Below are 25,543 nucleotides of genomic sequence, written 5' to 3'. Positions count from 1 at the left end.
CCTCAACAATAGAGGGCGGAACATGGCCCATTGGACTCAATGTCCCCACCTCCCTCGGGGCGTGGTTGAAGTTCTGCGGAGGTGGGAGTTGAAGCTACTTCTGACAGGGGACTCTGCCAGCCGTTCCCAGCAGACCCTCACAACACGTTTGGGCCTACCAGGTCTGACCGGCATCTTCCCCACCATGAAGCCAACTCACCACCAGGTGGTGATCAGTTGACAGCTCCGCCCCTCTCTTCACCCGAGTGTCCAAGACATATGGCGCAAGTCCGGCGACACGACCACAAAGTCGATCATCGACCTGAGGCCTAGGGTGTCCTGGTGCCAAGTGCACATATGAACACCCTTATGCTTGAACATGGTGTTCGGTTATGGACAATCCATGGCGAGCACAGAAGTCCAATAACAAAACACCGCTCGGGTTCAGATCGGGGGGGCCATTCCTCCCAATCACGCCCTTCCAGGTCTCACTGTCATTGCCCACGTGAGCATTGAAGTCTCCCAGCAAAGCGAGGGAATCCCAGAAGGTATGCCCTCTAGCAACCCCTCCAGAGACTCCAAAAAGGGTGGATACTCCAAACTGCTGTTCGGCGCATATGCACAAACAACAGTCAGGACCCTTCCCCACCCGAAGGCGGAGGGAGGCCACCCTCTCGCCCACCGGGGTAAACCCCAATGCACAGGCTCCAAGTGGGGGCAATAAGTATGCCCACACCTGCTCGGCGCCTCTCACCGGGGCAACTCCAGAGTGGTAGAGAGTCCAGCCCCTCTCAAGGAGATTGGTTCCAGAGTCCAAGCTGTGCGTCGAGGTGAGTCCGACTATATCTAGCGGAACCTCTGACCTCGCGCACTAGCTCAGGCTCCTTCCCCTTCAGAGGTGACATTCCCGTCCCAAGAGCCAGTTTCTGTAGCCGAGGATCAGACCGCCAAGGTCCCGCCGCCACCACCCAACTCACACTGCACCCAACCTCCTTGGCCCCTCCCATAGGTGGTGAGCCCATGGGGAGGAGGACCCACGTTACCTCTTTGGGCTGTGCCCGGCCGAGCCCCATGGGTGCAGGCCCGGCCACCAGGCGCTCGCCATCGAGCCCCACCTCCAGGCAATTCTCAAATAAGTAATAATCTATACTAATAAAAGGCAAAGCCCTCACTCACTGACTCACTCATCTCTAATTCTCCAACTTAGCATGTAGGTAGAAGGCTGAAATTTGGCAGGCTCATTCCTTACAGCTTACTTACAAAAGTTAAGCAGGTTTCATTTAGAAATTCTACTCGTAACGGTCATAACGGTCGATAAAGTCCGCCATGTTGAACTTTCTTATTTATGGCCCCATCTTCACGAAATTTGGTAGGCTTCCCTGCACTAACCGAAACCAATGTACGTACTTATTTTGATGGTATGATGCCACTGTCGGCCGCCATATTGAACTTTCCAATTTTTACTTATGGGCACTTCTTCAAGAAATTTGGTACGCAGGTTCCCAACGCTAACTGAATCCTCCTTACGTACATATATACGTCCATAGCCTGCAGCTCGGTCACCGTGTGAGGTGGCGTTGGGTCTCCCATCCCAACGCCTCCCACGTTGTTGGCTGTCTGCCTATATTAAGGCCGTCCGTCGCTCCAGTCTCTTCATTCCCTTCCTTACTTCGCCACGGGATTCACGTCTCCCTGCTGATAACTACAGCCTTTTTATTTAATCCACGGCTTCTCCGCTGTTTTATTGTTCGTTTATTACGATTATAGTTATTGTGTAGGTATTTTAGACTTACTTTACATTGTTCAGGTACCCATTTCCTTTATCATTCCAACCGTACCCCCATTAACATGTCTATCGAGGTGATCACCATCGATCAAAGAACTGTCACTTACTGAGTGGTTTCCATGCCCAGAGATGGCACCTACCTTTTCCATTCTCTTTGTTACATATTGCACGGCCATATCAGGCTCACTCTTGATATCCGGAGGAACATTGTGTCTTATGTATTGAATGACTGGACAGGTTCAAGGTGTGGACTGATGACGGTACAGGAGATAATTATACTACACAGGAGCACTAGAAGAGTGAAATGCTTAAGCCCTTCACCTATGGATCTGCATGTGAGTTGATGGCTGCCGCTGAATTGTTCGGTTGTCGCTTTCAAGTGTACTGAAATGGCCAAATATTTTACACCTTTGGACAACTGCCAATGCCTCTTAAACATCTTACATTGACAGGTGACGATTTCAGTAGTGGACACTTTGATGTTTATGAATGTTTAAACTCTCAAAAGCTGGATGTGAAGTTATCGATGAAACCGGTTGTGTGCTTACAACGCTTGACAGATGCTGAATGTCTCTTCAACACAACAAGTCCTGCAGATACTGTCGTCATTGAAACAAACCATGAAACTCAAACCGATTATGACAGCAGCAATCCAAGCTGTGAGATTTGAGACAAGATTACTGTTCACATGGCCAACTGTACGTTACATGCTCAAGAGTAAGCTCAGCGCACAGCTTGGTCATATTACAACCGGAGGGCCGAACTCACAATGTGGTACACAAAGAGATCCTTAACAAATAATTATTGGCATATTTTCCCTCAGTTTAAAAAGGTTTAATTTTCTTCTTAATAAAAATTTTAAGGCAGTACTTCACCGCTGCGAACCGCGGGTATTTTGCTAGTAAATCAATAATACACAAATCCTCCACTCCCAGCAGCTCCGTTATGCTCCCACCCAACTCCGGCTCCATCTGCTGGGGTTTCCCATAGTCCTTTTAAAGTCTCTGACCCGGAAGTATTCCATCTCCAGGTCAAACGCCTTCTTCAGGTGTCCCGGAAGTACTGCAGGTTTCTGTCCTCGTGACTTCTAAGAACTTCCGGGTTAACGTCACCATAATAGTCCCTGGTTCTTGGTGAGCTCCTCCTGGCGGCACCCAACAGGGCTGAAGAACTGGACTCCATGTCCCATGCTGCCCTGCGGGAATCCAGGAACCATTTCCATCCAGGGGAGCTGCCATCTAGCATTAACGGGGGATGTATTGCCCTAAAGAGGCTCTTTCTCTTGGTTGAGGGACGTCCCGGTCATCACAATATAAATATATATGTATATATTATATATATATATATATATATAGTGGAAAGCATACTCCCGAACACAGACAGACAGCAGAATGTCCAGAACACACTCCTTTATTTCTTTTGAGCACCACAATGCCTTTCTCCAACAAGTCTCTTTCTTTCTCTTTATCTTTCCTCTTCTTCTGACCTCCACTCCCCTCCTCACAAGCTCCATCTCCTTCCTCCCAACTCCGGCCTGTCTACTGGAGGGAGGCGGCCCCTTTTATCATGACCCGGATGAGCCCCAGGTGCTCCACCTGACGACACTTCCTGGTGTGGCAGAAGTGTCAGGAGAGCACCTGAAAGCACTCCGGGTGCCCCTGGGATTACTTCTGGCTGCACTTCCTGGTGTGGTGGAAGTCCTGCCATCCAGGATTCCCTAACCGTCCAGGCGCCCCCTGGTGGTGGCCACGTCCTGCCATACGGGTGAGCGTCCCAGCTCCATTCCCGCGGCCCAGGGGAGGTATCATCCATCTCGAGGACCGTCCAGGCGTCCCGGCTGGGTAGGGTCCCCAGTCATCTGGGACAGTATATATATATATAGATATATATGATATATAGATATAGATATTCAGTTGTGGTCAACATTACTGGCACCCTTACAAATTAGAATTTAACTACAAATGCGACTGAGTTTTGTATTCTGCTCTTCACTGAGTGCTGGCTGGCACAGAACGCTGTGGACAAGTACAGATTACACTAATTAGTAACCACAGACCGGGTGCACATCTAAATACAGATCTGTTCAAACACACAGAGAACAAGGTAGAGACGATTAAAACGTAAATGAAACCAACGACCTCTGTCCATTAATTAATTGTTGAATGATGGCTAGTTGACAACGGAGCAGATTAAAATTGTGAAAGAGAAACTCAAAAATGAAGTGACAGTCCCGGAGACCTCGGCCAACTGCTGCCTACCTGCTCCAGGGTTTTCTATAGTGGAGTCTGTACTGACCGTCCAATCAGATGAGAGAATCTTTCCATGGGATGACTCCAGTGCTCCTTTATCTGAGATGACTTTTAAAAAGAGAGCAGCCTGGCAGGAGAGCGATGGCACCACGTGCCACATCCAGAGACCTACAAGAGAAATGGAATAGAGGGGGATTATCAAATATTGTGGTCTGTACAGCCAATCAGCAGCTCTAGTCAGGGTGTGCTAAACTGAATTTGTGAGTCCTTAACAGCCGAGACTGAAGGAGGACCTCTTCTAGTAGCAGGCAGACCACTCCACAGCTCCGGGGCCCTGTAACTAAAAGCTCGACCTCACGCTGTCATTTTATGAATCCTCACAATCCTAAGCAGACCAGCATCTTAAGATCTTAATGTGCGCTCAGGTTTGTAAGTCATGATAAGTTCAGATAAGTAAGCTGGACCTTGGCCATTTAAGGCTTCATATGTTGAAAGGAGGATTTTGAAGTCTGCTCAAAACTAAACTCGGAGCCAGGGTAAGGACTTGAGGACAGGGGTTACATGTGTGTAGTAATTGAGAACTAATAGAAGATATACCAACGTTATAGCATTATAATATTGTAATAGTATCTTTGAAGCTATACAGCGATATGTAAGCATTGCGTTTCATTCAGATGCACTCGAGGGCTGTGACGGTGTGGGTCAGCTCCACACTACCGGGTCCTTCCAGGAGCCTCTCGAACCGCTGATCACATAACCAAGGAATGAGCCAAGCAAATGAGGACGCACATACAGCAGCAAGGGGTAGACGTAAAGGAGATCCTGTGCTTTGATTGAAAACCTTCAAACAGAAAAGTCCAAAGGTGCAGAGCATCAAAACTTCCACAAACAAATAATCCAATAAAAAGAAGTGATAGTCAGGATTAAAATCAATCCAATAAATATTTCATTAAAACTGAGGTTAAAACTGCCAGGCAGGAAACAGTTCTTTTAAAAATCCTGGTGTGTCCCGTTATTTTGCCCACCCGACAGTCACAGAAATCTTTCAGTGTGTCGGGGTCCCTGCTGCCACATGGCTCCCCAACCCGAACCCGGGCTCAGGTCCCTATTGTCCATGGCTCCAATAAGGCTCCCACCTCGTCAACTTCCCGGACTTAAGCGGCGAGTCGCACCATCCAGCACCTCTCAACCGCTTAGCCAGACTGATCCACTTCACCCACTCCGAGCGTCGACCACACACTCCCACCAAGGGGGCTCTCTTCCCAACTCTCTGCCGTCTCATTTTTACTTCCTCGTATTTGAAGTATAGGGAAAGTATTGTAATCGTCCAGAAAATCCACCTCGAGATTTTGATGAATCTCGATGTTTTAGACTTCCCTGAGTCAGAAAATACCATTTTTGGAATTATATGTGTGTGTGTGTAAACACGATAACCTGAGTTCGCTTTCACTTCAGTCAACCAAATTTTGCATACAAGTATTAGGTACAGAACGTAGATTTCTATCGACTTTTGGGCTATTTCTGCTAACCGGAAGTGGTGCTTTACCTTTTATTCATGCAGCTGAAGAGTCCGATTTATTCAAGTTTACTTTTATAGGAATTGTTCAATATATTATTCATTTGATTTGATTTGTTGTTGATGGTTATTTAATGTACATGATATAAAAATAGAATCCTTGTCTTGATTTACTCCTCAAATATCCATCCCCGTATCTGAGTATACGAGAAAGTCGACGGGGAGAGCACTCCTGATCTCTCTCTCTCTCTCTCTCCCTCTCTTTCGTCTCCTTGCCTGCTTCTCTCCGTCTCGTCTTTTAACCTCCGGCTCCTTCTCTCCTTCTGCTAATCTGTTTTCCTTCCCCATTCTGTCCCATGCAGGCTCCTAATGTACTGTCGCTCCTAACAGGGCTCAGGAATAAGAAAAAATAAAGAATGAATATTCAGATTGATAAGCCTAATTTACTGTACATGGAATTAAAAAGCAATAAAGCAAAATGTATAATATAGATGAATATTCAAATCGATAAGCATAATATTTAAAAGGCAATAATATTATAAAGATGAATATTCAAATCGATTAACATAATAATTAAAAGGCAATAAAGCAAAATACATAATAAAGATGAATATTCACCTTGATAAGGCCTAATAGATTCCCCCTCCCCTCGGTGGACTGCTTTCAGTAGGTCAGTTCTAGAACTTTCTCAGTCCGTTTCAGCATTGATGAGGTCAAAGGCCATCTCACCAGGATTGGGCCAAAGGCTGAAAACTGGCCTGGAGGGGAATCTAGTCCATCACAGGGACCACTCACTCCCTCACTCACTGACTCTCTGACTCACTCACTCACTCACTCACACACACACACACACACACTCACTCACTCACACACTCAATCACTCACTCACTCACTCACACACACACACACACACACACTCACTCACACACGCTCACACACACACTCACTCACTCACTCACTGACTCTCTGACTCACTCACTCACACACACTCACACACTCACACACGCTCACTCACTCACTCACACACTCACTCACTCACTCACACACACACACACACACTCACTCACACACGCTCACACACACGCTCACTCACTGACTCACTCACACACACTCACTCACACACACTCACTCACACCTCACTCACACACTCACACACGCTCACACACTCACTCACTCACTCACTCACTGACTCACTCACTCACTCACACACACTCACTCACACACACTCACACACGCTCACACACTCACTCACTCACTCACTCACACACTCACTCACTCGCACTCACACACTCACTCACTCACTCACTCACTCACTCACTCACTCACTCACTCACTCACTCACTCAGACTCACTCACTCACTCACTCACACACTCACTCACTCACTCACTCACTCACTCACGCTCACACACACACTCACTCACTCACTCACTCGCACTCACATACTCACTCACTCACTCACTCACTCACTCACTCGCACTCACACACACACACAACATATTACCACACGGTGACAATTTACAATTAGCGTGGTCTAAATAAAGAAGAAACCCATTTTGTAATCCATTCCTGTTTTTTGTTTGAGCATATCTGGCCATTGTGGATTTTCATGAACTGGGACTTTCCAAGCTGTTGTTCAGTTGGGGCAAATGTTAGGTGACACTCCTGTCCTCCTAGACCCCGAATTGTAAATGGTATCCACTGTCCACAGCTGAGCTGGTCAATCCATTAAGTGACACAGGCGGCCACTTATGGTGCCATCATCTAAGGTGCACCATTTATGAAAGTTAAGGGGCATGCACTCCTTAACATTCACCCACATCTCACCTACCCAAGGTCATCCAGCTCTAGTAATACTGAGTGGATGCTGTTTGCTGCTGGACTCCATTTATGAACTCCTCACTCCGAAGGGGACACTGCCACCTGCCTAAGGACATCAAACTCCAATGAAACGGAGTGGACTTTGTTACCTGCTGGGTGGCGTTTATGAAAGTCGAAGTGTGTAGACTCTGTCCACCAAGGGCCGCGCGCTCCTAAAGTCTGTGATATATACACAAGGGGGCGCCATTGTGCTACTGAAGGGACCACCCATTCCTTTTCCATGACCCAGAGTGCACTTCTGCATTTGAACAGATTCTCAGTCACCTTCGTCGTGTGGTCAGCGCCTGCTCCCAGCCCCTGTCTTGCTCTGTCTCTCCCCAATCATCACAGCACCGGCGAGTGGTGACGTGTTGCGTCTTACAAGTTAGAATTTTGGTGTACTCTGCACACGTGACAATACTACAGCTGCAGCTTTGGGGATGTGGGTCTTCTTCAGGTGCCGTGAATGACCCAAGTAGAAGTTAGCTGAAATGATTTGACAGGAGGAGGGCCGCGATGTCTGATTTTGTCCGTTCGTGGCGGAGCTCAAACGTTAAAACCGACGTCACGTTACGTGACTTGTAGAAGGTGGGGATGTCAGACTTGATGACTGCGTTGCTGGACCTGTCACCTGAGCGTCTCAATTTAACACAACCAGAAATCACTGGGGATGTCAAATTATACGACTGTGTGGCGACTCTGCAGCACATTTCCCCAAAGTATCTCGTGCTCGCCATGTCGGCGTTACAGGTGCTGTGAGTTCAGATCTTTGCATTTTTACATTTTCTTTTCCTTTCTGTTGTGGTACGTGAAACACGACATCAGACAGATGAGCTTCTCTTCTGTACGCCCGCCTTCCTTATTCCTCATCGTTGCATTCTACACATTGGACATCCACACACGCAGCCTGGACATACGACTAAAGACAAAATCAAACCTGCTTGTGTTGAGCTGCAGACTGGCTGGACTGGGCTGCTGGGTATGTCACACTGGCGGAGTGGTGGCTCTGAGGCTAGGAAGGTTGCCGGTTCGAATCCCGTAAATACCAAAAGGGACTCTGCTCTGTTGGGCCCTTAACCTGCAATTGCTGAGCGAATATAGAGAAGCGCTATATAAATGCAAAGAATTATTATTATTGATTAAAGAATTACACTACATGACCGATGGTCACAGGAGCCCAACTCGCTAAAATTACGCCTGCCGTTAAAAAGTCGTGTAATGTGACGTGGCTTTAAAATGCACAGTTATTCAGGACGCAATGGCAGTGAGGGAGAAGTGAAGCATTTTGGGGTCTGGCTTTGTTTTGTATCCACAGAACGTTGTGATGATAAATGGCCGAATTTAAAATGCTCCACTTTTTACGAGTCGGTTAAACTGGGACACGGTGAGCCACTATTAATGGAGATCTCAGAGGATCTCGGTAGCTGGCCTGGCATGGCGGGATATTTTTCTATTTTTGCTTTGTCCTGGGCGGCCCAAACTCTGGCCCACTTGCCTTGCAGTGCCACCCAGTGTGAGTTTCTCCTCTGAACTCTTTGAACTCCAATGCATTTCATTTTCATTTCATTTTCCCTTCAATCTTCACTCTGGCGTTTCGATTTCCTCTCTCCTAGCGCCTACATCAACAAAGCGAGCGAGGCGTCCCATCAGATCACCCTCATCGACAGCCACCTCCATTCTCCCGAAGGCCTAGCCATGGACTGGGTGCACAAGAACCTCTATTGGACCGACTCGGGGAACAAAAGCATCTCGGTGGCCACCACGGACGGGACGAAAAGGAAGACGCTCATCGACAGCGAGCTCAGCGAACCCCGTGGAATCGCCTTGGACCCCCGGGAAGGGTGAGTAATCTGCCTTGTTAAGGGGTCAACTCGGAGATGTGCAGGCTGTCAGTCAGAGTCGAGGGCTGTGTGAGCACCACATGAACGGGCACTCTGCCCACCTCTGACTTAAATGGTTCAGGCCGGGAGGAGCAGACTGAGAGCTGCTTGGCTTGAAATGCAGTATGGGTAGAGAGAGGGGTGGTAGTCCCTTCTGGAGGCGGGGCTTCTAATCCCTTGTAAATGATAGGCCCGTTCTTCATCTCCTCATGAGTTCCGATTGACTGTTGTTTTTTTTGCTCCCTTGTCCGCCTCTTTTAATTGTTCGCGGTTGCTCAGCATTCATGCGTTTGTTTAACACGAGTAACGCCGATTTCTGGCAGCTGAGGCCTGCACTTCATCGATTAAACTCACAGCTCACTGGCTCCTCGATTCCTACGTGTTCATTAGCCGCCTTATGAACCGAAAGTCAAAGGTCACTTGTCGGTACTTCACGCCAGACGGAGCGTAAAACAACAATGATGACTTGCCGTTCCCAAGGGAATTCCCAATGCCAATGAGAGAAGCCGAATATCAGTTTAAGACCAAGTAGCCCTAAGTGTCCAGCAGCCACCCGACTCAAAATCAAAAGCTCATACAAAGCTTCATATTTAATACGAGCAGAACGGGAGGAAAATAACGTGCTTTTTTTGTTTAATCGTTTGAGAAAAATATCCATCCACCCATCCATTATCCAACCCGCTATATCCTAACTACAGGGTCACGGGGGTCTGCTGGGGCCAATCCCAGCCTACACAGGGCGCAAAGCAGGAAACAAACCCTGGGCAGGGTGCCAGCCCACCGCAGGGCACACACACGAGGGCCAATTTAGAATCGCCAATGCACCTCACCTGCATGTCTTTGGACTGTGGGAGGAAACCCACCCTGACACGGGGAGAACATGCCAACTCCACGCAGGGAGGACCCGGGAAGCTTCCTTACTGCGAGGCAGCAGCGCTACCCACTGCGCCACCGTGCTGCCCTGAGAAAAATATAATTAAAAAAAAAAAAACAACTTTAAAAATAAATGAACAAACAATGAAGACTGACTAATGTGCTTGTATTGTTTACTGACGTGCCTTGATGTATACAATGTCTTTAGTTTTTCCATCTTTAGCTAAGATACAGGGTGCGGCAGAAATAACTCCCACGTTTCAAAGGGGGATTGAAAAAAAACTTTTTATTTCCCCAATGTAGATATAAAAAAGTTTTTTTTTACTATAAGTTTTAAAAATGATATCGTCCAAATGGGGGCCTTGACGGCTGATACACATTTGGAGCCGTTCTTGGAAGTTTTCCATCACTCTCACTAGCATGTCGGCCGAAATTCCTTCAGTTTCTTCTTGAATAGCCTCCTTTAGTTGGTCCAAGGACCGAGGAGGATGTTTGAAAACCTCCTGTTGCCCTTACTCTTTGAACCCACAGCAACATCGTTTTCCGGTCTGGAACGATTTCATTAGCACGTAAACCGAACCGCGTGCGAAACACCCTCTGCGTCGCAGCTACAGATTCGCCATTTCTGAGAAGAACCTCCACTACAAAGCCTCGATGCTCACCCGACCCCGGCCTGGTGACGACTGAAAACTTTATTATGTGCCGGACCGCACCCCTCTAAGCTGCTTTGGGGACCCCACAGTGATTTTTCGAAATGTGGGAGTTATTTCTCCTGCACCCTGGTGTATAAAGGCTGCCTTGAAGAAGCCACATAAAGCTGTCCATGTGAGTGCAACGCGACTCCAGCGATTGTCCAAACGTCCCGAGCGGCGAGTGGATGATAACAGACATACGAGAGCGAGTCTCCAGTTAGTCTCTTCCATCTTTTACAATCAATTAAAGGTTTACCTATAGAAATAAATATTATAAGTTAAATATCATGACTATATTATCGATTTTGATAACTTAATTACATTTGTTTTTTGATTATGAACGTATTACAAAAAAAAGATTCCTATTTCTTTTTTACGAAAAAACGGTAACACCAACACGTTAGCTACGATGCTGCGAAACAAGCGACATTTCGCTCATTAATGAATAAAGAAAAATTGCAAAGAGAGCAGCTGAATCCACAAAATAAATATAGGATGTTTATAGTAGGTAAAAAATAAAATTTATAATCGCAGAATACGTTCATAGTAGCCTTTTTTAAGGGTCTTTGACGGATTAAGTTTTGTTTTGTGGTGTAGTAATACGTTTTTACGTGCAGAATTTTTGACGACGTAAAAAAAAAGTCAATTAACCTAATATTATTATTATTCACATTATTATAATAAGAATAATGCAAGATGAAAATGTAGTTAACAAACGCAAACGTTAAACGACAAACAAATCACACTACGCAGTTTTCCTGCTAGAACTGTCGGTTGCTTTTACGGAGCCCACCAGAAACGTTCACACAAGATTGTTACAGTCTGCTTCCTACATAAGACATAACTATATATTTACATACTAGGGGGCTTCACGCTCCACACCCCTGACCCCCCCACCCTTTCGGCCTGTGCTACGTGCCAGTCACTTCACGTCTGTGAAGAGGGGGGCTGAACGCACCTCAAGGAGACGCGGTCGCTCCTCCGACACCCCCTCTTAAACGGAGATATAATGGGAATTAAATGCAGTTTTTTTTTTTAACCTCTTCTTTGCTCAATCAGCTTGCTGCTGCCGCCGTGCCGTCTGATCTGCGTTTCGCTCTGCGCACTTCTGTCGTATCACCTGTTCATATATTCAGTCTCTTTTCACTTTTACCTTTTCGTCAATATCGCATTGAATTTTGATTCCGTGTTTGGAATGACATCGTGACAACGCGACGTAGAACTTTCTTTCTTTCTTGAGTGGCTTCCTTTATGCCAGACCCGGGAGAACCTCCAGTATGGCCGCACTACAGGTTGGAAGCACGTCCGGCTCAGGCGGAAGTTTCTTGAAGTGGGGATGATCTGTCCCTATAGCTCCCCCTAGTGGCACCCATGAAACATCGCAGGGCTTTCTAATGGGACTGCAATCCTAGCCTGGCCTGCAGGTATGCATGCAGGTGCGCATCCTTTCACATTCAAATCCCTGCCAAGTTTTATAAATGACACCCCCGGAAAGAGCCACCTTAAGTCAGTCAGGTCCCAAATACTCGTCGTGCCCTCCGAGTCCTTCACACGGACATAGTAAGTAAGCCTTTTACTCAAGCGTGCCCCCCGTAAGTGCCCGACTGATGGAGTGCTGCTGAGAGCCCTACAGAGCATTCACTGGACTTGACAGCTTGGGTGTCTGCCACGCCATGCCATGCCAGTGTGAATGGTTGGCCCTTCTCTACACAGGGACACGAGTGTGTCCTTCTGAATGGGGTCCACTCAGTTCAGTGTCTCACAGGCGAAACTCCAGTCAAGTTCTAGAAACATCTCCAGGAGAATTAAAGCAAACAGTAGGCGCCTGAGCACAAGTTGGGGGGCCACCACAAAGGGTCTGAATACTTCTATGAATATTTCAGTTTTTGATTTTTAATACATTTGTAAACCGTTCAGATGTCTTGTTTTCACTAATGAGCCAAAATGGCAAATGTATCCGTTGAAAATAAAATGTACAGCACAGTAAAGTGTGCCAGAAGTGAAGGAGTCCGCTGTATGCAGCAAATGTGTGGCAGACACACTTTCTAAACGTTGCACATATTACGACTGGCCGTATTCATGTTTAAATCTGTGGTTTCAGCTTCATGTACTGGACAGACTGGGGACACCAGGCCCGGATTGAGAAGGCAGGGCTCAATGGAGTCAGCCGGCAGATCTTGGTGTCAGAAAACATTGAATGGCCTAACGGAATTGCGCTGGGTAAGTACTCTTGTGCTAAGCGTTTGGCGAGGTGGGAGATGGCGCTTGATTGACCCCTTCACAAAGTGCCCACTTTATTAGACCCAACTACTCATTAACCCAATTGCTAGCTGCAGTGAAGAGTCAATTACCGCATGTGGCGGCCCCTCAGGGTCAACAGCACGCCGACGCGGTCGAGAGGTTTTGCTGTTGTAGCAGTGGTGGTGCCGCCATGTCTGAAGAGTTCATGTCGGGTGTTTGGTCTTCATAGAGTGATATTTTACTCTGCTTTCAACTTTTGTATTATTAATGTGTAGCCTTTGTCAGAATACCTCAAATCCCAAAGACTAAAGTATTGTAGCACATAACATCTCACCACCTTCCCTTCTACATTTATAACCTCAGGCAGTTAGGTGTAGTAAAAGACAAGCAGGAGTTAAGTTACAATTTAAATAAAGTATTATTGATAATATTCATAAATAATAATAAGCAAAGTGAATATTGGCAACCATACAAGCTGATAAATGCTGATGTGTCGTTTCAGGAGGCGCACAGACTTGTCTGTTAGTTGTCTCTATTTCATTTGTGGTCAGCTTTATTTAGAACAGGCCTCATGCCTGTCCCAATATGGCTGCCGAGTTGTGCTCCTCATGGTAATGGTGTAGGAGAGGAGAGGGAGGGGTAAAGCAAGCAAATTTATAGACTTTCTGTCCAAACCCTACGGCCAGTAGGGCGTCATGGTACTTAAAGGGGTTCGGTGGCAACTGGGCGACAGGCAACTCGGTGAAAAGACAATTCGGCGAAGAAACGACTTGCCGAAATATACAACTCGACAACATCCTTTACCAGTTAGGTAATAGTTAGGTTCAGAGAGATTTTTTAATTATATTTAAATGACAATGTGATTTAAAATGTTGAAAATAAATTTATATAATTGACAAACAAACTTTATTCTGCAGATGGAACAAACTCTATCTTACATTATCTTCTCCAACCAAAATTGCTAATCCTTTATATAAATTGTATTGATTGTAATCGTATGACAACGATATTTAGAATACAAAAGGTGAACCTGCGAGTGCGGCTTAAGGAATATCTTTATTCGCAACGTATTGGGACTCTCATAGAGCAGGTGATGCTGTGGATTTTCCGGCATCCTACATTGTCATTTAAATATCATTAAAAAATCTCTTTGAACCTAACTATTACCTAACTGGTAAAGGATGTCGCCGAGTTGTCTTTTGCTTAGTTGTCCTTTCGCCGAGTTGTTTGTTGCCCACTTATGTTTTCTGCAAGTTGTCTGTCGCTGAGTTGTCCTTTCGCCGAATTGTCTTTCGCCAAGTTGTCTGTCGCCCACTTGTGTTTTTCGCCGAGTTGTCTTTTCGGCGAGTTGTCTCTTGACCATTTGTGTTTTCAGCAATTTGTCTGTCGCCGAGTTGTCTTTTTCCTGAGTTGTCTGTTGCCCATTTGTTTTTTCGGTAAGTTGTCTGTTGCTGAGTTGTCCTTTCGCCGAGTTTTCTGTTGCCCATTTGCGTTTTTGGCAAGTTGTCTGTCGCCGAGTTGTCCTTTTGCCGAATTGTCTTTCACCGAGTTGTCCTGTCACCAAGTTGTCTGTTGCCGAGTTGTGTTTTTGGCAAGTTGTCTGTCGCTGAGTTGTCCTTTCGCCAAATTGTCTTTACCCGAGTTGTCCTGTTGCCGAGTTGTCTGTTGCCCACTTGTGTTTTCACCAAGTTGTCTTTCAACCGTGTTGTCTGTCGCCCATTTGTTTTTTCAGCAAGTTGTCTTTACGCCGAGTTGTCTTTTTGCCGAGTTGTCCTTTCTCCGAGTTGTCCTTACGCCGAGTTGTCTGTTGCCCGCTTGTGTTTTCGTCGAGTTGCCTGTCGCTGAGTTGTCTCTCGCCCCGTTGCCCCTGAACGACTTAAAGGCTTCTAATACAAGCCAATCCCAAACAGCCATACTTCAGACCAAAGGGGCACAGAAACCTTCACCCCTGCCCTCCAAAACCATTTGTTAAGGTGAAGATTGCCAGACAGACAGATAGTTGGCCTCCATGTGGGGGTTGACTGAGAGAATCGCTGGACAAACTGGTTTGAGCCACTAACCCCAAACAACCCTGACATAAAATTACAAAGAGACTCAGTCCTGAAACGGGTTCTTAACCATCAAACCATTGCTGTTCTTTTACATGACAGACATTAGTGTTACAAGTTACAAATAAAGACATACAAAATATTTATCAACTTATATGCAGGATTTCACAGCACAACATTGGGTAACCCAGCACTATGCAGTGCTGCTTGAAATTTAGTGAACCCTTCAGAATTTTCCACATTCCTGCATGACTTAAAAAACATCCTCAGATTTTGACACAAGTGCTAAAAGTAGATATGGAGGACCCAGCTTTACAAACGAGACCAAAAATATCCTACTTGGTCATTGATTTATTGAGGGAAAATCACCCAGAATTTCATATCTGTGAGGGGCAAAAGTGTTTGGTGTGATGCCCTCTTGCACTTCCTGGTCGGTCCTGATCAGCCCCTCACGTCGGCTTGGAGGGATTTTAGCCCGTTTCTCTAAGAGAAAAAAAGCAAAGCATTTTCCATGACATTACCCCGTGACAGCAGACTGTCATGCGAGGGGTCGCCTACGAGCCGCCACACTAGCTGCTAATGTACAACAGGCCCAGCAGAACGCGTTTGTCAGGCCGAGGAGACGGGCACAGAGGCAATCTACCTGCTTACATATGAAACTGACCAAACGACACACAAGCCATTCTCAACACAGACGATCGGCCACTGGTCCACACACTCTTGGGACGCTGGCTGCGTCACACGCTTTAGCACAAAACTAGAAAGTCCCTCACAGACTTGCATGGATTTGTTGTCAATTCGCTGACTCTAAGGACCTCTGGGGTCACGGCCTGTTACTTCTGGCGGGGAGATGGCAACAAAAGAACTGAAGCTGGAATCGATCGCCCCCCAAGTGTGACAAAACCCTGAAGGAATCATTCCGTTCTGTATGGCGGGATGCATCACTCCACACGGGCAAAGTTCACCGCACTTGAGAAACGGCACCGGAGATGCGGAGGGAATTCCAAACTACGTCTGCATGTGCTTGATGGCCGTCAGGGAGTCACGTCACAGACCACAGCTGCGGCTGACCACCACTTACGCGGTGCATTATGGGTGATCACAACACGGATTTTGACGCCGATCAGCTGCATGGCCCTCATTACTCAAGAAGCCAGTGACTGGTGTTTGTGCAGCGCAGTCGAGAGTTGGGGGTCCTGAGATGACCTCTACTGTTTTTGTGGCTATTTTCTTTAACTCTTTGAGGGCTGAATATTTTTTCCAAAAAACATAGTTTTCTGAAAAGCAATGGTTTCATGCAGAAGTCAGCATAAAACATCTGTTGCTGCATGCTGTGGCTACCAGTTTGCCAAGAATATGGGGCAGGCCTGCTGCCAGGCTATCTTTATGTGGCTGGGACAAAGTCGCAGTGCACTGCAGCCTGGTTTCTACCTCTTATCATTGTTAAGTGGCAGTCTTCCCTGGCGAACTTTGCCAGTATAACGATTAGCTGGGCACCAATTAGCTGAAACTGGAACCTCACATTCATTTTCAATCACTTGTATCTAAATCTGAGTCTGACAAGTCATAGTCCAGTTCAGAGATGATAGGCAGAACGTCGTCCACGGAGCATTTTGCTTTACACTTTCGCTTTGATCTCTCTCCGGATGTCAGTGACATTTTTGCCATTGCTTGCACCTTGCTGTTCACGGCAGCGCAGGAAATCTCGGTCAGACTAATGAATCTAACTTTCTGTCTAGCAACAAGAGTCCAACTAAAACGTAACGGTTGGTTTTGTCACAGTTTACAGGCGATTGCCATCGTCAGCTCCCCCTTTTGACAAAAGTCGACATCAGCCCTGAAAGAGTTAATACGTTTTTTAAATATACAGTGGGGCAAAGACGCTATACCGTCACCTGACAGACATGGGAGGCACACTTAGAAAACATCCACCCACCCATCCATTATCCAACCCGCTATATCCTAACTACAGGGTCATGGGGGTCTGCTGGAGCCAATCCCAGCCAGCACAGGGCGCAAGGCAGGAAACAAACCCCGGGCACGGCGCCAGCCCACCGCAGACTTTTAAAACAAATAAATGTTTTATTTTTCTTTTCTTCTACCTGTGGGCAACACCTTCTCCGTTCTAACTGGCACAGCACAAAACCAACACTCCTCGGGTCAGGCTTTGTCACTCCTCCTCCCGACTCTGGCTCCCCGAGTAATGGCTGCTGGCTCCTTTTATAACACATCCCGAAGTGCTCCAGGTGCTTGATGACTTATTTCCGGAAGCACTGTGACGATGTGGGTTCTGGCTCCACACTCCCATCTGATTTTTGGAAGCACTTGAACCCAACACCGTCGATAACGTAACCGAGTGAGCTAGTCAGTGAAGGCAATAATTGAGCAAGGGGTGGTGCAAAAAGTGAAACAGTGCTTTTATTAAAAGACAATCAAAACAGGTGTTCCAATAAATAGTGCAGTACTCCAAATGTTTCATTAAATAAATAATCCAATAAAAGAACGTGGAGGTAAAACCACTAAATAGAAAAAAAACGCAATCCTTTAAAACCAGAGGTAAAATCTTCTCATGGAAGCAGTCTTTAAAACAACAACAAATCCGGTGCATCGTTTCTATTAGCGTCTCACCTGCTTATCCCGTTTGGGCTTAGCAGCAGGCAAGACGCTGTCTGCAGCTGCCCTCCTCTTACACACTTTCGCGAGACTGGAGACCTCCCGATCCCTGGCTTCGGTTTGGCTCTCATCCCAGTCCCCGAGACTTGATGTCCACCAATGACCAGGACGCACACATTGGGGACTCCACCACCAAGCCTCCCAACTTCCGCTGCCTTTCCGCAGCCTTCTGCGGCTCGTCGCTTTCACCTGGTCACTCCCGCTACATGGTCGCTCAGCGGGAGCAACATCAACTCAAACGCCTGGGTGTCGGCTTCATTGCAGCTGCCCACGAGCGCTCAATCCCGCGCTCACCACACGCACACACCGCGCGTGTCTGTCTCTCTCCGGCACCGCCTGCTTCCACACTCGCTCCATACAACCTCCGTCTTCTTTTCCTTTCTTTCCTTATCTCGTTCCTTTCTCCACATTTCTCCCTATCTCAGCCGCCTCGCACTTTTTAAAATGACGCGGGCCACAGCAGCTGCAGCATTAGCCATGAGACAATCACGAATGTGGGCAGTTCCTCACCTGTGCACTCGGTGAGAAATGCCCACATCTTACGGATCACCCCACGGCTCGCTATGCCCCAACATCCCCTCGCTAAGCCGCGAGCGCGGTGATCATTTATTTAAAATGAATGGCCTTTGCACAGTGAGCTGTGGACCCGCTATACCACAAGCACTTCCGGGTGTGGCAGAAGAACTGCCCATAAGGGCTCAGCAGCTCCTGCTGCAGCACCCCGTGGCAGTACCCACGGATCCCAACAGGGTTGCACCAAACTCCAACTCCCATGAACCCCTGTGGGAGTCCGAGGCACCACTGCATACCCAGGGGGGTTGCCGTCTAGCATCCCGGGGGAGGTAACACTCTGGCCACACTTGTTCCCCCCGGTCCTCCCAGCGTGGAGACGTCCCAGCCAGGCAAGGGTCCTCCCGGCTGCACACTACAACAGGAACTTTGTTTCCGTCGAATGATTACCACCACAAAGGCTTTCAATACGTCAAGAACAGACTGTCATGGTTGTTATATGGCCTGAGAGTCCCCGGCTCTGTGAGTTCCAGATGAAATCTTTCAACGTAACTCTTTCAGGGCTGATGTCGAATTTTGTCAAACGGAGGAGCTGACGATGGTAATCGCCTGTAAACTGTGATAAAACCAACTGTTATGTTTTAGTTGGACTCTCGTTGCTAGAAGGAAAGTTGGCTTCATTGGTTTGACCGAGATTCCCTGCGCACGTGTGAGTAGGAGGGCGCAAACATCGGCAAAAATGGCACTGACATAATGGCAAGAGATCAAAGCGAATGCGTAAAGCATTCTGAACTGGACTAGGACTTGTCGGACTCCGATTTTGAAAACGAATGTGAGGTTCCAGCTTCAGCTGACTGGTCCCCAGCTAATCGTGGTGCTGAACAGGTTCAAGTAGCTGATAAGCCTACGGCACTGGTCGTGTGGGAGGACTGCTACTTGACAATGATAAGAGGTAGAAACCAGACTGCAATGCACTGCGACCAGTGAAGACAGCCTGGCAGCAAGCCTGACGCACATTCTGGGCAAACTGGCAGCCACAGCATGCAGCAACAGATGTTTTAATGTTGATTTCTGTGTGAAACCATTGTTTTTTTAGAAACTAGTTTTTTTTGAAAATAATATTCAGCCCTCATTAAGATTGAATCTCATAGTCGAGAACGTTAAGGGGAAGAACATTTAAGACTGGAGCCAGGAAGCAGTTCTTTGTGCAAAGACTTGTGGGAATCTGGAACAAACAACCGAGACATGGAGTTGAAGCAGAAACCTTGACAACCATTAAAAAGAATCTGGATGAGCTACTGGGCCAGCGTAGCTATTAGTTAAACAAACGTGCGACAAATGGTCAGATTTCTTATGTTCTTGTTTTAATGGTGTCCTCATACCAAAGGTTTAAGGTCATCCTCTCTCTTCAAGGGGATTATTTAATAGTATTTATTGCACTTTTAAAGCGAGGGAGATTTCTTTCATGTCCGGTTTCTGGTGCAGGAGGTCTACGATGCCCTGCCGAGCCCAGCAAACCTCCACGTCTAGGGAAAGAGGGAGACACCATCCTGCCCACGTTGTTCAGGAAGAGGCTCTCTAGAACATCTACTCAGCAGCTGCCCTTAGGCACTGGCAGATGGCCGCTACTGGTGGCGCCAAGACAAGGTGCTCAAGGCAGTTGCTGAAAGCTTGGCTGCAGCCATCAACACAAGCAAACTCCTCCACGTTAAAGCGGGAGGGCAATGCCAGGCAAAGGTAGTAACAACAGGCCTCTTCCACACAGCCTCTGACTGGCAGCTGCAGGCTGACTTGGCAAACCAGCTAAAATTCCCGCAGCAAATTATAACACCACCACTCCGGCCAGACATGATCGTTACATCTGAGGCCTGCTGGAATTGGCAGTGCCCTGGGAATCGAGGAAGCTTGCGAGAGGAAATGTGCCAAGTACCAGGAGCTGGTGGAGGAGTGCCGGGACAGAGGCTGGAGGGTACTCTATGAGCCCATAGAAATTGGCCGTAGAGGACTTGCAGAGGCCTCACACGGTTGGGCATAACAGGAGCGGCCAAGAAGAGGGCCATTAAATCCGCAAGTGAAGCCGCAGAGAAAGCCTCAAGGTGGCTTTGGATGAAGAGGGCTGATCCACGGATCGCTTCTGGGATACAAGTTGGGGATTGATCAACCCCAGCTGGGTCACCTGAGCGAGGGTGTATGATGTTGCGAGACCCGAAACGCCCGATGACCTCAGGATACGTACATCACTGATGATGTGTCCTAGTGCATCCAGGTGATGTTTCTTACATAGTCGATATAGTTTTCACATCTGCCCAGGCCTAAACCTCCTCTGCCTCTTCAGTTTCAAGGTCCGACTGCCTATGGTGAGGCCTTTTTCTAATGCTGACCAGGTTTTCTTTGTATAAGTCACCTCTTGACCCTTTTTGCTGCCCTTTCCAACCACAAAGCCCTGCTCATGAATTTGCCTCACATTTACACTGTGGGTTCCCAACTTTTTGTAGTGACTGGGGGTCCCAAAGCACGTTTAAGTCCCAAAAACACTCCCCTTAAATGCTCACTGGAGGGGGAAATCCCTTCAAAAAACCCCAGCTAGATAGAATATAGAAGTTTTATAAAATAAAAAGTGTTATTCTTCAGGAAAATGCTCTAAAATAACAATAAAGTTCTGTGGAGCACAAAACCAATAGGATTTGCCCAAAAGGATAAGCCCATCCGATACAACTAAAGCCCCAATACAGAAAGTCAAAACGAAGTCAGAAGTCACAATAAACATTGAAGATCCCGAGCACTTTCAAGCCAAATTACCAGAAACTGTGGAAGACCCTTCAGAATTTGAGGATGACAGTTTCTGACAGTAATTGGCGGGTGGCCCTATGTCTTGGGGAACAACCCCCAAAACAAATGGGACAGTGCAAAGGCATAGAAAAAAAAGCTTTGTGACTCACTCACTCATCACTAATTCTCCAACTTCCCGTGTAGGTAGAAGGCTGACCCCATCTTCACGAAATTTGGTAGGTGGCTTCCCTGCGCTAACCGAAACCGATGTACGTACTTATTTCGGTGGTGTGATGACACTGTCGGCCGCCATATTGAATTTTCCAAACATCACTAATTCTCCAACTTCCCGTGTAGGTAGAAGGCTGAAATTTGGCAGGCTCATTCCTTACAGCTTACTTACAAAAGTTGGGCAGGTTTTATTTCGAAATTCTACGCATAACAGTCGATAACAGTCGACAACGTCCGCCATGTTGAACTTTCTTATTTATGGCCCCATCTTCACGAAATTTGGTAGGCGGCTTCCCTGCGCTAACCGAAACCGATGTACGTACTTATTTCGGTGGTATGGCGCCACTGTCGGCCGCCATATTGACCTTTCAAACGTCACTAATTTTCCAACTTCCCGTGTAGGTAGAAGGCTGACCCCATCTTCACGAAATTTGGTAGGCGGCTTCCCTGCGCTAACCGAAACCGATGTGCGTACTTATTTCGGTGGTGTGATGCCACTGTCTGCCGCCATATTGAATTTTCCAAATATCACTAATTCTCCAACTTCCCGTGTAGGTAGAAGGCTGAAATTTGGCAGGCTCATTCCTTACAGCTTACTTACAAAAGTTAAGCAGGTTTCATTTCGAAATTCTACACATAACAGTCGATAACAGTCGACAATGTCCGCCATGTTGAACTTTCTTATTTATGGCCCCATCTTCACAAAATTTGGTAGGCGGCTTCCCTGCGCTAACCAAAACCGATGTACGTAAATATTTGACAGATGCCGAATGTCTCTTCAACACAACAAGTCCTACAAATACTGTCGTCATTGAAACAAACCATGAAACTCAAACCGATTATGACAGCAGCAGTCCAAGCTGTGAGATTTGAGACAAGATTACTGTTCATATGGCCAACTGTACGTTGCATGCTCAAGAATAAGCTCAGTGCACAGCTTGGCCATATTACAACCGGAGGGCCAAACTCACAATGTGGTACACAAAGAGATCCTTAACAAATAATTATTGGTATATTTTCCCTCAGTTTAAAAAGGTTTAAATTTTAAGGCAGTACTTCGCCGCTGCGAAGCGCGGGTATTTTGCTACTTAATTTATAAAGAGAGAATTAAGGGGAACAACAGATTAAGAAAAGTGCAGCATCATAAACAGAATAAAGTCCCCATCCCACCAACACCCCCCATAGAAAACAAAGCTGACAAAAAACAAAAGTAACATTAACATAACTCAACAACTAAACATTGAACAAAAAAAGACATAAAACAAGACTGTGAACCCCAGCCAGGGTAGGAAGACTTTCTATGGCTGCCATTGACGAGAGCGTCACTGTTGTGAAATGTACGTGTATTTATTGTTGTGTCATATTGTTTTATTACTGCTGTGTCTGTTTACTGCTATTTTTGCAATCATCTGCTGCCATTCTGTGTGTTTTGTGGGTGGAGCCCTCAGGAGGCGGGACCACCCTGATGTCACAGCTCCTGGCTCCTCCCTCTGCCTCTATCTGGAGTGCCGGCCAGTTGCTCACTGCGTTTGTGTGGCGCGTATTTTTTCAATTAATTAATGCTATTTTCTTTGGATTCTTCTTGATTCTGATTACTGGATGGCGGATTTACTGTAGACTTGTTTGCGCTCGGATTGCCAAAGTTTGCTCTTTTTAGCTTTTCCTTGTATTTTTCTATTTTTGTTATTAACCCCTAATTCATAAAGCTTCTTTGCTTTCCCATCTGTACAGAAGACAGGGGTTTACAGTCACCCTCCTCCTTGTGGGGCTTTTGCTATGTTTTGAGACATTTCTTGTTATTTTGCCAGCACCCCATGTTTGGGGCCTGATTGGCCAAAGCTAACTGGTCAAAGTTTTAGTAAGCTGGACTGGATACGCCTCTTCTGGACTGACCGGTGAAGCTCACAGACAGCTACATTTTGGTGGCTTCACAACTTTTCATTATTTCTTGAGACTCCATCTCGCCACATCCATTTGTTTGGATTTTCTGGTCAGATGGCAAACCCAGCCTGCCTTTCTGCTAGTTGTTATTGGCACTACAGAGCGCTGTAGATGACAGACTTAGTCGGGCTTCACCTTTAGGGTCCTGGGTCTTTTAGCAGGGCATGTAGACGTAGAGGAGCTTCAGGACCTCATTTATCCACTCAGTGTCTGTAGCCCCGTTACGCATTTGACCTCGAGGTGAAGTGGTTTACTGCTACTTGAATGTCATGTGGTGTCCCAAAGAGGGGGTGTGACTGAACCCCATTGAGGCAGGAAAGGCCCACTGTCACCCCAAAATCTGACTGCCTACGTATTTGGTCTCAGAGGTCTTTAATAACCTGATAAGACCTCCCGTTACACTGTACAAGCTGGTCTGGAGAAGCCACGGCTCCAGATGAGAAACCAGAGCCTTCTGCATGTTAGAGAAGGTGGTGGTTTAGTGAAATTTATAGAAATGTGAACAAAAAAAGGTTATACAGTGAAACAGAATTAATAGAAGTCTAGTTTGTGGCTGGAAGTTTCCATTGTGAAGAACTCAGTAATGCAGTCAGCATCATTGTGGTCCGGCGGCCCCATCAGTCCACTTGAATCAAAACTCAACAGCCTCCGTGATTCTGTTTCAGATTTACCAAACAGACGTCTCTACTGGGTGGACTCTAAACTTCACCTCATATCCAGCGTGGACTTCAGTGGAGGAAACAGGAAGGTCCTCATTTCATTCACGAGTCACCCGGGTCACCCCTTTGCCCTGACAGTGTTTGAGGTAATGAACTGTTGAGGTTTGTATCTTGCTGTTCAGGAACAAATGTGTTTTTTCTTTAAAGTGCCCACAACTGGCACTTTAGCCAATAGGCGGACATGTTGATCCTGGAAATGCTTAAATTGTAAACCTTGTTTTGCATGCACACCCTGCAATATCTACCTCTGGAATCCTTCATAAGGATTGGCGACCTCTGTAAACATCACACCACTGAATACCCAACAGGGACGAGACCACCTTACCTTCAGTTTCCCCCGCTGCTTGGGCTGAACTGTTCCAAACTGGGTCAGGCTGCCATGAAAGGGTTTAATGCCTAACAGGAACTGGTTACCTTCACAAAGCTTGAATAATATTAATAACTTAAGACGCGGGTTTACATCCTGCAGATCCTCGATGAGTATCTCTGTCCTTCATCCTATAGAAGCTCCGGCCCTGCAGTGATGGTTAGTGTCCGTAAACAACAAGGTGGGTTCAGTGGGATAGCAGTGAACTGCAATGTAAAGTTATGGTGGGGGACCCTAAACCTCCAGGAATTGATAAAATTAAAACCTTTAGATAGATAAATAGATAGATAGATATGAAAGGCACTATATAATGGATAGATAGATAGATAGATAGATAGATAGATAGATAGATAGATAGATAGATAGATAGATAGATGTGAAAGGCACTATATAATAGATAAATAGATATGAAAGGCACTATATAATGGATGTGAAAGGCACTATATAATAGATAGATAGATAGATATGAAAGGCACTATATAATGGATAGATAGATAGATAGATGTGAAAGGCACTATATAATAGATAGATAGATAGATAGATAGATAGATAGATAGATAGATATGAAAGGCACTATATAATGGATAGATAGATAGATAGATATGAAAGGCACTATATAATAGATAGATAGATAGATAGATATGAAAGGCACTATATAATAGATAGATAGATAGATAGATAGATAGATAGATAGATAGATATGAAAGGCACTATATAATGGATAGATAGATAGATAGATAGATAGATAGATAGATAGATAGATAGATAGATAGATAGATAGATAAGCCACTATATAATAGATAGATACTTTATTAATTCCAAGGGGAAATTCATATACTCCAGCAGCAGCATACTGATAAAAGACAATATTAAATTAAAGAGTTATCATACAACTTTCTGTAATTCCCTTATATTCTACTTCCATTTCCTTTCCTAAAGATGCAATCCCCTAGTCGTGACTGCGGGAGTCCCAAAGCACTTTTCAAAACTTTGTAATGACCAACCCCTTTCCCCAGACCAGCCATTAGACTACCAAGTCAATTTTTGCTTCGGCTAGCCTGAAGACTCTCAAGACGGTAACAAGCTGTACTCCATACAGCAGGGGTCTCCAACACGTTGCTCGCAAGCTACCGGTATCACGTGTTTCTCAGATTCGTGTAAAAAAATCGATTACCGCACGCGAACTCTGATACATAGCGCAATGAGAGAAG

The 25,543-nt window shown here is 46.3% G+C and overlaps 1 protein-coding gene across 1 annotated transcript in view; it reads left to right on the top strand.

The window, feature by feature from the left end:
* lrp8 (low density lipoprotein receptor-related protein 8, apolipoprotein e receptor) overlaps nucleotides 1-25,543 on the top strand; it is a 454,742-nt gene that overhangs the window by 400,611 nt on the left and 28,588 nt on the right. The window contains exons 11-13 of the mRNA XM_039734789.1: nucleotides 9,002-9,229; nucleotides 12,935-13,053; nucleotides 23,912-24,051. Coding sequence (XP_039590723.1) covers nucleotides 9,002-9,229; nucleotides 12,935-13,053; nucleotides 23,912-24,051 — 487 coding nt within the window. The remainder of the gene's footprint in view (nucleotides 1-9,001; nucleotides 9,230-12,934; nucleotides 13,054-23,911; nucleotides 24,052-25,543) is intronic.

The sequence above is a fragment of the Polypterus senegalus genome, chromosome 14 (assembly GCF_016835505.1).
Source record: "Polypterus senegalus isolate Bchr_013 chromosome 14, ASM1683550v1, whole genome shotgun sequence".
NCBI classification, from domain to species: Eukaryota; Metazoa; Chordata; class Cladistia; order Polypteriformes; family Polypteridae; genus Polypterus; species Polypterus senegalus.
The sequence above is the reverse complement of the archived record's forward strand: the minus strand, read 5'-3'. Positions and strand labels throughout refer to the sequence as shown.